The following is a 12,287-nucleotide window of genomic DNA, read 5'->3' on the forward strand; positions in this document are numbered from 1 at the left end:
ATATGGATGTTTATGGTGCACAAAATGTCCTGCTCTACTTCTCAATGGTTCCCTAATTTCTTCATCCATTTCAAGCACTAGGTTTATTTAAATAAAGCTGTATATAAAGACAAAGACAAATAGAATTGTTGAAAATACAAACATTGAATATACATTATTCAAAGAAGTAAAGTAAAGTGGTATTCAATAAGCACAATTCACAAACCTTTTTTAATTTTTAATCTGTTATTTCCTTGATAGCGCATGCCTGCCCCATGTATTCTAAATCTCATTTCACAAAAATGCATAACAAGCTTTATTTATCCTGTCCTGTATGTAGTGGTATTTTACTCGACTATTATAATACTTTCACCAAGTGGAAAAAACTAAATCCAATAGCAAGATTCCAGTGTTTAAAAGGCAGAAAAGCTGCGAACTACAGGGTTACCAGTTTTGAGTTACAGGGGAGGTCTAGGGCTAGAATTATTGCTCTCATTATAACGTTCGCAGCGACCGTTTCTTGTATTTCCCCTTCTGTCCCATGCATTGTGCATAAAAACACACAAAATGTGCGTCATGCTTCTGGTGGCATTAATTCTTAATTTCTTACTGGCATTCCAAATTCAGGTAACAGTCCCTCGTTTTGTTGCACATTTGTTGCGCAATGCAAAACACATTTGACTCCGTGCCAAACAAGGTACATAAGCTACTTCATCCAAGTGGATATGCAGCCCTTTGCTGTCATATGACAACCGTGGCAAAAAAAATGCAACGCATTACGCCACTCAGGTGTGAATGCAGCCCAAAAGGCTCAGTAACGCTTAGGATGTGCTTTTTACCAGTGCCACTGAACTGCACTGAAGACAGAGTTGTCCATGGACACTCAGGCCGTTTCATTGAGGTATTCCCACACTGGCACAGTGCTATGCTTTACAAATGTGATCTGTGCTCTGCCGGCATCGAGACTCCGAATGCTGGTGGAGCACAGTAAAAATGAATGGAGACCTAAAAAAACAAAAAGAAAGAAACCAGGAGTAGTGCTATGCACACCATGGCCCAGTTTTTATGACTGAACAAATCACAGTACGCATGGCGAATCACAATATGACTTTGCACAGAACAAGGTTAGTAAAGACAAACTCTTAATGGAGCACCCAAACCAAATAAACTTAACATGATACAGTTCATTATAAGATTTATATATTTTAGCTTCCTTTTATTATAATTTGTTTATTTTATTTTTTATGTTGGAAAATACAGAAAAACATACAGGTACAGCTATGTTGCAAAACATCTCAAAATGCTTAGGTAGCCACATTAGATTAATATATTTTATATTTATTCAAAAATAATTCTATGGGGGAGATTGCAATGAAAAGGGTGGAGAAATACATTTTCCTAATTTATTAAATTAAAAAAAAATAGTTCAAGTAAAAAAGGACATCAAGCATAAAGTGCTATGTCGGCCAATACAGTGTAACAACTCATTGGATCGGGTGTGAAGAGCACAGACCGACCCAAGTAGGTAATTTCAATACAGTCAGCTGGGTGTCATACAGTGTCATTTGCAAAAAAATTACTTGATGGCATAATACACCTGATCTAATAATGTTCAGTTTTAAACCTTCTTCAGAAAATATAAGTTTTCATGTTGTGGACAAGTTTGAAAAAAAAAAGTATTATATACACGGATATTTCTTCTTTTCCTACAATATCTTTTTAATATCTCTCTTACATTTGCAAAATCAATCCTGTTTCCCAACATTACAACTGGCACATTGTCCACAGACAACTCAATTATTACAATTTAGTGGTTGAAATCCACATAACCGAGATAGGAAGCTTTAGAGAATCCGGAAAAATAGTGCATTTTATTCATAGAATTAAAATTGTTCAAAGTAAAAAAAAAAGGTCTAAAAACCAGAGAAAATACATTATTTTGAATAGTAAATACATAAAATTCTTCTGTTTCCTTATCAGATGGTGCTGCTGTTTGCCCTTATATGTGAGTTGAGGTGTGAAATCAATTCAAGAGTTTCCTGAATCCCAACTGTACTCTTCCATTTGGTGCACTCAGTATAATTCTACAAAAGAAGCAGAGAATGGGATTACCTGAGATAAGAAAGAAAATACAAACAGAGGTATGTTTTACTGGCCCAAGATAAAACTGACACCAGGGAGAACACTTCAAAATGTTGTCAGGTAAAAATGTAATCAAAGAAAGTGAAACAATAGCATTGAACCCATAAGGATAACCTATAGCATTGCTATCCTAAAGCATTGATGTTGATATAAATAATCTGGTTCCTGGGTGAGCGCTTCTACACCCCACAGCAATGTAACTAAAATTTAATTGAAGTGCTATACCACTGCTAAAAGGTCCAGATATAAATGTACTACAATAAAAGTCAGGGCAAAAATGTGAAGAGTACCCAACTCGTAAGCTTAAAGTGAAAGTAAACTCCCCTATCGTTTTCAGCCAAGGAAGCTGCCATCTTTGCCTCTGTTTAATCTGCAACTGCTATGGTGCTGCACGTGTGATTCGTTATGACACCAGCCATTGGATGGTTTGATAGTTTGGCTGAGAGCACAGCCAATGTGCAGTTAGCATTCCCGGCATGCCTTTTTTTTTTAACTGTTTAAATCGATGGGTTTACTTCCACTTTAAAGTGGTTGTAAACCCTATTCATGAAATTTGATCTAAGCACATATATCTGTAGTGTTTACTTGTCTCTCTCGAAAACGCTAATGCCGCGTGCACACAATAGGAATTTTGGCCAGCAAAGGACCGATGAGAGCGTTTCGTTGGAAAATGTGACTGTGTGTATGCTCCATCAGACTTTTGCTGGCCGAAAAAAACATCCAAGGCTTTTTCAACGAGAATTACGATTGTATGTACGTGGCATAAGTGTTGTTTCTCTCTGGTGCTTCGTTCCTCTGTTATCATCATGAGTCACTTCAGACAAGTTCTCCGACACATGAGATAACAGGAGATGGAAATGTGTGTCAGGGAGGGAGCTTAGATGGAAATAAGCACACAGCTGGTCTATTCAGACTACAACTTTGGATGTTCCTTCACTCCTCTGCCTATGTGGAGGGGGTGTGTCCCTTTCTTCCAATCAGCTCTCACACAGTGTAAGTGCAGTATCCACACCCACCCCTATGTACTGCTGAAAGATTTTTTTTACACAATCCACACTTTTTAAAGGGTGTAGAGAAGAGAAGACAGCAGATATACAAGTACAACTTATATAGGAGGATTTGTTTCATCTTTGTGTATAAGCTGAGGCTATTCACTTCAGTGTGCATATATGAGGGGTTACAACCACGTTAAGCTCTCTGATCCCAGGGCGGGAAAACATTTAAGGTAAGTGTAGAAAGAAAGTGGGAGATTTTGTGGGGGCCTATGATCTAGATATGCAAATATAAAGATAGGAGGGCAATGAAAGGATGTAGAAGTAAACAGTCTGGAGGGAAAAGATTAGTTGGTAGGTGGGTGGGGAACAAAGGAATGGGTGAGGAGATTAATGATGGAGGGGGTTCCCATGGAGGGTTCCTCAAAAAGCCATCATACACTCTGTAGAGAGCGTTGGACGGTGACATTTAACCCATGGGTCACAAATTTTAAGAAATTCGTCATTTGTGTATTTGTATGGATACTAGCAAAGAAGACATCAATGTGATTTCCAGCTTCAGAAAATAATGTGAATTATTTTTTCTTTGGCCAAGCTATTGTCGATTCACAACTACGGTAATTACATTTCAAAACAAACACCCTGTTAACCATTCTGTTAAAATGATCAAAAATTACCTCTTTTCCCACTAAGGTGTCTAACTTTTTGAAGTAATCTTTGACGGGTTTTCGAAGAGGATGGTTGTAACTCTCTGCTGGTACCTAACAAAGTATGATTAAAAAAGAATAAATGAATAGCTTAGCAGGTAAAAAATAACCTAACAAAGAATTAAATGTATTCTTTCATGTCAAGTGCATGTATACCAAGTAACTTATAAATGTAACACTTCTAGTAATTTATTTAGAGATCTCAGTACTTCTATCCCTAACGATGCCTTAATCTGCTTTTCTCTCCAGAAGGTCGGAACCATCTTTGTTCAGCGTCAACTTCCTTGTCAGATGTGGTACTGTCTTTTAAATCCTGATGTCTACATGGTTTTTGGCTGTGTTAAAAAATATTGATTTTGGCTGAACTGCACTCTCTGTGTGGTGTTCAAACCTCTTCTAAGCCTGCCAAACCCTCAGTGACATGCTTGTGATAGTGTTTACAACACCTGCTTCAGGCTCCATGTTTCCCTACCTTGTTCCTGTGCCTTGACCTTCATCTTTGCCCGAGCCCTGCCAGTTAGTTTGTATTTCCTTGTTGATGACCTTGAATTGGATTTTGACTACGCTCAGAACTCAACCTGCCGTTTGACCTTGGATTTGACCCTGACTAGTCTTTGAACTCTGCCTGCTATGAACCCAGACTGTCACTGTGCGCTGTGCTTAGTTTGCGCTTGTCCCGGCATGGCAGCCAGGCACTGTAGCATTGTGTATAAGACCTGGGGGAAACAGAGTACCAATAGGCCTGCTTACCTTATGGGAAATGGGGTTGCTATAGGCGAAGAACACAGCAGCCAACTATAGTGCCTGACTATCTATGCTACAGATAGGCATGACATATGTATTCACTTTTGTTTTTTTAATTTTTAGGGCTTATTTTATTACAAAATTTCTATTTTTGTTCTTCTATGTTCAGCAAATTGACCTCTTAATACACATTCCATGTTTGTTCATCTAGATAAACAGTGAAAAATCAAAATCATCTGCTTATTGGTCACTTTTCCTTAAAACTTTTGATCATTGGTTCAACCTGACTATGTGCCTTTGGTTTTCTAAATAGGTCCATAAAAAAAATGAATTGGCACTTGCGAAAATCTCCACTTGGTGATTTAGTGAGGTGAACGCCATACTTAATCACTTAGCAGTTCCCTATGTACTATGATGGGTGTGCAGTGCCCCATCTTCCCCAACTAGCAAGCCCTGCTCATTGAGAGGGATCTAATGTTGCAGTGGTTATGGGAGTAGAATTTCCACCCCTTGTGATGTGAATAGTCTAATAGGAAAATACTACATCTATTTATTATGTATTATCCTAATACCTGTGGACAGCAATAGCACAAAGGGGATGTTCTGTTGGGTGGGCATACCAAGCATTCTGTTGGAACCAGAAAAGAACCAGTAAGTAATCATTTGGCCTTAATTAACTAAGTAAATCAGATTCTCCAGATGAGCCATTCCCCATTTCCTTTAAGAACATCAACTTAGGCCAAACCAGTAGGAAGGATGACAGTTTAAATTCAGTTAAGAAGTGAATTGTTGATAGACTTACACATCCAGCCATTATGTTGGTGTAGTCATCTAAAATCCCCATCATTCTATTGTATTCCTCCTCTCTATAGCTGAGTCCTCGGTGGTGTAAAAGAAGAAACTTAGTAATTTCATACCCAGCTTCTTCAATAACGATAGCTGCATCCTCCACCTGAAAACAGAGTACACAGCAATAGGAATGGATTACATTTTTTCTATGTGAGATGGAGAAATATTTTTTTAAAATTCTGACTCTTATATACTAAAAGAGAACCATTAAAAAAAAAAAAAAAAAAAAAAAAAAAAGAACCTAAGGAGAACATTCTGTTATCGCAGCTAGTGATAGATCATACCTAGGGACATGAGACATAGTACCACACGTACTTAATCTTTTGAGAATAATGTTAAAAACATATATATATTCTGTAGTGAACTAAGCCTAGAGCAGACTATAAGGCTCTCTATATTGTAATTTATAAATAAAGCTCTTAATGAAACAGAACTCACTGGAATATTGTAGATTCCATCATCTAGGAATTCTGGGGCACCACAGCTGTCATTTGGTGGATTTCTGCCATAAGGACTCTAAAAACAAAAAAGAAAACAAAATTACTGATCAATGCTAAACATTCACCCAATGATAGTCAAGCGCAGGAGAGTAAATTACATAAAAGCCCAATTCCTGGGAAAGAACACTCTTGTGAAAACTTCAGAGATCAATAAAACATTTTTTTTAGAAGAAAGATAAACCTATAACATATACAGAAGATTGGAATGACCAAACTCATGAAAATATACAAGCTACAGTACATGTACGATGTTTCTATCTTTATCTATTAAGTTATATGACTCAAAAAGAATTACATTTTTATAATGAAAAAATGTATAAAAACAGAAAAGTATATATATATATATATATATATATATATTGTATGAGGAATTTAGAATCCTTGTCAACTTATTATTGCTGTGTTTGTCTCTGTTGAACATGTTCCTTCCCTTTCTATTTGGTAAAATTGTTGTCACCAAGATAGTAAGTGAGGGGAAATCTCTGTAATGGAGTAGCGCAAAGCAGTGAAAAACCTGACAGAGGTTCCAACTCTTCCAGACTCTATCCATAACTAAAAACAAATGGCTTGACATCGAGTTTAAAGTGTCACATATTCAGTAAAAATGTAATTTAGACCAAAAAAGCAAGACATTCTTACAAATGTCAATACATTCTGAAACTTGTGAATAATAAAAAGAAATATTAGAACAATTTTTGAAACAAAGTGTTACTCTGTGATTGATGATATCGAATTATCCTGATTACCTATGCCATTTTTAAACATTAAAATGTTACTCATTTCACACCTTTCAGCAAATACATTTGTGTAAGAATATAATCCATAGCCTTGAATAAACTAAGCCAAACTATTATGGTATTCGTTTTTTTGTTAAGTCTGTTTCTCCATCATTCTATTTTCTTCCAATCCTGGATGGAGAGACAGGTTGACCACCGTTAGAGTTTAGTGTGACACTACCAGCAAGCAATTGTTACCAAACACAAATCATTTTAAATTGGTGTCAGTGCATCATAATAAGAGTGATTTCTTACACTCAGACATACAGAGCTTTGTGTACCTGTCTGCTCTCATGCCTGTACAAATGTGAAATGAACTGAGCATGCTCCACATATAACAACTGTGTGGTTTGCTTCACACTAGAACTCTCCAATGTAAAGGTTTCCCCACCCCCTACATAAAAGACACAGCCCGCAGACTGAAGCTTCACACTTGTGGAGCTCTGAAAGCTGTGAACACGGGGCAGCTGAACTAAACTCTGTGGAAGAGAGAACATATTTTAGCTGCGGATGAAGCGACTCGTTACTGCAGCAAATAATGCTGTGCTTGAAGAAGACACACCAAGTGCTTGAAGGAGATTACAGAACACAACATACTACCCGTACTGAGAGCCTTGGAGATCTCTGACTTCTCCTCACTGGATGATTTGAGCTGCTCAATGAAATGAGACAAAGAAGCAAGACAGCCACTCACTCGAAGAGACTGAAGTGGCACAACGGCTGTGTACTCAAAGAAAGGAGTCTGAAGCAATGTGACAATGTTTGCACAAAGAAAGAACCCTAAAGTGGTGGTAAAAGATGCAAGAAACCGACGTACATGACTGTTGTCCCGAACGACATACACAACCGATGTACAAACCCCAACATGCACAACCCTAAAAGCGTAATAATCATTTGTGCAATGAAAAACAAAGAAGCAAGATGGCTGCTTGCTTGACAAAAGAAGTTGCATGTGCTCAAATAGGAGTCTGAAGCAGTGTGCCAATCATTTGCAAAAAGAAAGAAGCCTGAAGTTGTGTAAAAATCTGCACGGCCAATGTACAAAATCAAAGAGGCATAATGACCACTTGCTCAATGAAAGACTGGGAAAGCAGGATGGCCAGCTGCTCAATGAAGTGAGATGAAGCAGCATGGTGGCTACTTGTTCGACAAAAGGAGACAGTAGTGTCATAACCACAATGGAAATGACCATATAAGTGTTGAGGACCTCCTTAAAGAAAGGCAATGATTATTTGCATTTTGTGGGTTTCGAGCAGCTTGATGGGCTCATCAAGAACATAAGCATCACAAGCCAGGTCATGTTTGCATGCATAATATATATTCTCTGGCCAAACTTCTATGGAGTTCTACAGATCTTCATCAAATGTTCACATCTCTATATATGTGTCTTATGCTCCACCCATAGTAGCCCAATTTCACTCAGCCCAGTATGAAGAAAGAAGCCTGAAGTGGTGTAAGCTGAAAGGAACCGACAAATGCAACACACAAACTCACCCAATGTACATGGCTATTGTACAAGATGGATGTACATGACCAATGTACTAGGCCAACATACACAAATGAAGAAGAGTAATGACCATTTGTATGGTGAAAAACTTGGGATGGATGATGGCCATCTGCTCAAGGAAATGAGAAGCAGCAGCATGATGGTCACTCACTAAACAAAAGGAGACAGGAGTGCCTGAAGCGGTATAATGATCACTTGCACAAAGAAAAAAGTGCAAGTGGTGTAAAAATCTTCAAGAAACGGCTGAACACGACCAAGGTAGACATATGCAACTGACACAGAAGACCAATGTACAGCACGGACGTACACAACTGAAGAGGCATAATGACCACTTGCTCAATGAAAGACTGGGGAGGCAGGGTGGCCATCTGCTGAATGAAGTGATACAAAGCAGCGTGATGGCCACTCACTCGACAAAAGGAGACAGTGGCATAAGGGCCATATCCTTGAAGAAAGGAGTCTGAAGCAGTTTGACAATCACTTGCACACAGAAAGAAGCCTGAAGTGGTGTAAGAAGCTGCACGAAACCAGAAGGGAACTTACCATATTTTCAAAAGTGTTGAGGACCTCCTTGAAGACAGCCAATGGCAATTCACATTTTTTGGTTTCCAAGCAGCTTGGTAGGCTCATCAAGAGTGTAAACATCACATGTCGGGCCATGTTTGCTTGCATAAAGTATATTCTCTGGTCAACCTTCTCTTGAGTTCTATAGATCTTCACCAAATATTCACATCTATATATATATGTGTCCTAAGCTCCACCCATAGTTGCCCGTTTAAACACAGGCCAGTATGAAGAAAGGAGTCTGAAGCGTTGTGATGATAACTTGCACAAAAAAGAAGCTGGAAGTGGTGTAAAAAACTGAAAAAAATTGACAAACTCGACCATGGTAGCAACCAACATACGCAACCGATGTACACAACCAAAGAGGTATAATGACCACTTGCTCAATGAAAGACTGGGAAGGCAGGGTGGCTATCTGCTGAATGAAGTCATACAAAGCGGCGTGATGGCCGCTCACTTGAAAAAATGAGACAGCGGCATAAGGGCCATATCCTCAAAGAAAAGAGTCTGAACCGGAGTGATGATTACTTGCACAAAGAAAGAAGCCTGAAGAAACCAATGAACATGACCATGGCCCCAACCAATGTATGCAACCTACAAACTCATCCGATGTACATGGCTCACATATAAGATCAATGTACAAGACCAATGAAAGCGACCAATGTACACAACTGAAAAAGTGTAATGACCACTTTTCTCAATGAAAAACTGGAGAACAATTTTGGCCATCTGCTCAATGAAATGAGACGAAGCAGTGTAATGGTTGCTGACTCAAAAGTAGACTGTATGTTTTCAAAGAAAAGAGTCCAAAGGAAGCAGCCTAAAGTGGTATAAAAAGCTGTAAGAAACCGACATACTCAATGAACGTAAAAGACCTATGCACAGGACCGATGTACATGGCTGACAAACACAACCAAAGAGGCATAATGACCACTTGCTCAATGAAAGACTCAGGACTCAGGATAGCCATCTGCTGAATTAAGTGAGACAAAGCAGCAAGACGACCACTCACTCAGCAAAAGGAGACAGTAGTGGCACAAGGGCCATGTGCTGAAAGTAAAGAGTCCGAAGCAGTGTGACGATTACTTGCACATAGAAAGTAGCCTGAAGTGGTGTAAAAAGCTGGAAGAAACCACAATGGAACCTACCATATGTTCAAACCTGTTGTGGACCTCCTTAAAGACAGGCAATAATAGTTCGCATTTTTCGGTTTTCAAACAGCTTGGTAGGCTCATCAAGAGCATAAGCATCACAAGTCGGGCCATGTTGGCATGCATACAGAATATTCTCTGGTCACCCTTCTCAGGAGTTCTATAGAATGTTAGCAAATATTCACATCTACACATATGTGTCTTAGGTTCCATCAATAGTAATCCAATTTCCCACAGCCCAATTTTAAGAAAGAAGCCTGAAGTGGTGCAAGCTGAACGAAACTGCTGAACGCGACCGCAGTCCCAACCGACATACCCATTTTACGACCCCCCCCCCCATAATGTATAGGACCGATGAAACCAACCAACGTACACAACCAAAAAGCCTAATGACCACTTATTCAACAAAAACAGAATAGTGACAGCCATCTGTTCAATGAAATAAGATGATGCCTTGTGACAGCCTCTTGCTCGACAAAAGGAGGCAGAAGTGGCATAACACCCATGTGCTTGAAGAAAAGAGTCCGAATCGGTGTGATGATCACTTGCACAAAGAAAGAAGTCGGAAGTGGTGTAAAAAGCTGCAAAAAAAAGACAAACTCGACCACGGTAGTAAAAGACAAGCGCAACTGACTTAAAAGACCAATGTACGGTACCGATGTATATACATGACCGACTTACAAGCCTGACGTACACAACCGAAGAGGCATAATGATCACTTGCTTAATGGAAGAGTGGAGAAGCATGATAGGGATCTGCTTAATGAAAAGAGACGAAGCAGCACGTTAGCCCCTTGCTCAAAAAAAAGAGACAGAAGTGCCATAACAGCCATGTGCTAGAAGAAAAGAGTCTGAAGCAGTGTGATGATCACTTGCACAAAGAATCCTGAAGAGTGTAAAAAGCTGCAAGAAACCGATAAATGTGACCATGTCTCCAACCAATGTATGCAACCTGCAAACTCACTCAATGTACAAAACTGACATACAAGATTGATGTACAGTAGAAATGAAAGCGACCAACGTATATGGCCGATCTACAAGACCAACATATGCACCCGAAAAAACACAATGACCATTTATTCAATGAAAAACTAGAGAAGAATGATGACAATCTGCTAAATGAAATGAGATGAAGCAGCGTGACAGCCACCCATTCGACAAAACGGGACAGTAGTGGCCCCGTGCTCAAAGAAAGTAGTCCGAAGAGGTGAGATGATCACTTGAAAGAAGCCTGAAGTGGTGTAAAAAGCTGCAAGAAACTGACATACGCAACGAACGTAAAAGACCAATGAATGTGACTGATGTACATGACTGACATACACAATCGAAAAGGCACAATGACCACTTGCTTTAAGACAGACTGGGGAAGCAGTATGGCCATCTGCTGAATGAAATGAGACAAGGAGGAAAGATGACCGCTCGTTCGGCAAAAGGAGAAAGTAGTGGCATAAGGGCCATGGGCTTGAAGAAAAGAGTTTGAAGCGATGTGTTTAAAGAAAGGAGTCCGAAGCCACAGTAAGAAGACTAAAGTGGTGCAAAAAGCTTCAAGAACCAAATAACCAAATACAAACTCGTCTAATGTACGTGACTGATGAACAAGATCGATGTACAAGACCAATGAAAGCAGTCCCTCCCCAATGTACATGACTGAAGTACAGGACTGATGCAAGTGACTAACTTACATGACTGATGTACTAGGTTGACGTAAACAACTGAAGAAACGTAATGACCACTTGTTCAGCGAAAAACAGAGAAAGAATGAGATGAAGCAGTGTGATGGGCGCTTGCTCGACAAAAGGAGACAGAAGTGGCATAACGGGCATGTGCTCAAAGACAGCAGTCCAAAGTGGTGTGATGATAACCTGCACAAAGAAAGAAGCCTTAAGTGGTGTAAAAAGCTGCAAAAAATCAACAAACTCGACCACGGTAGCAACCGACATATGCAACCGACGTAGAAGACCAATGTACAGTACCGATGTACATGAATGACTTACAAGCCTGACATAGACACAACTGAAGAGGCATAATGACCACTTGCTCAATGAAAGACTGGGAAAGCATGATGGCAATCTGCTTAATGAAATGAGACGAAGCAGCGTGATAGCCCATTGCTTAAAAAAAAAGAGAAAGAAGTGGCATAAAAACCACGTTTTCGAAAAAAAAAGAGTCTGAAGCGCTGTGATGATCACTTGCACAAAGAAAGAAGCCTGAAGAGTATAAAAAGCTACAAGAAACTGACGTATGCACCTTCAAACTTGCTGGATGTACATGAGTGACCAACATACATGACTGATGAACTGAAGAAGCATAATGACCACTTGTTCAGTGAAAAACAGGGGAAGAGTGATAGCCATCTGCTCAACGAAATAAGATGAAG

At 39.3% G+C, this 12,287-nt stretch overlaps 1 protein-coding gene across 1 annotated transcript in view; it reads right to left on the reverse strand.

Annotated features, from left to right (window-relative positions):
- Window positions 1-1,189: 1,189 nt before the first annotated feature.
- The window catches only part of LOC143981766 (uncharacterized), a 78,796-nt gene continuing 67,698 nt past the window's right edge, over window positions 1,190-12,287 (reverse strand). The window contains exons 2-5 of the mRNA XM_077479847.1: window positions 5,852-5,929; window positions 5,367-5,516; window positions 3,791-3,874; window positions 1,190-2,063 (exon numbers count right to left, since the gene is read on the reverse strand). Coding sequence (XP_077335973.1) covers window positions 1,956-2,063; window positions 3,791-3,874; window positions 5,367-5,516; window positions 5,852-5,929 — 420 coding nt within the window. The 3' untranslated portion in view covers window positions 1,190-1,955. The remainder of the gene's footprint in view (window positions 2,064-3,790; window positions 3,875-5,366; window positions 5,517-5,851; window positions 5,930-12,287) is intronic.

Source organism: Lithobates pipiens, unplaced genomic scaffold (assembly GCF_037356315.1).
Source record: "Lithobates pipiens isolate NorthernLeopardFrog02 unplaced genomic scaffold, aLitPip1_a1.2 Scaffold_16, whole genome shotgun sequence".
NCBI lineage: Eukaryota > Metazoa > Chordata > Amphibia > Anura > Ranidae > Lithobates > Lithobates pipiens.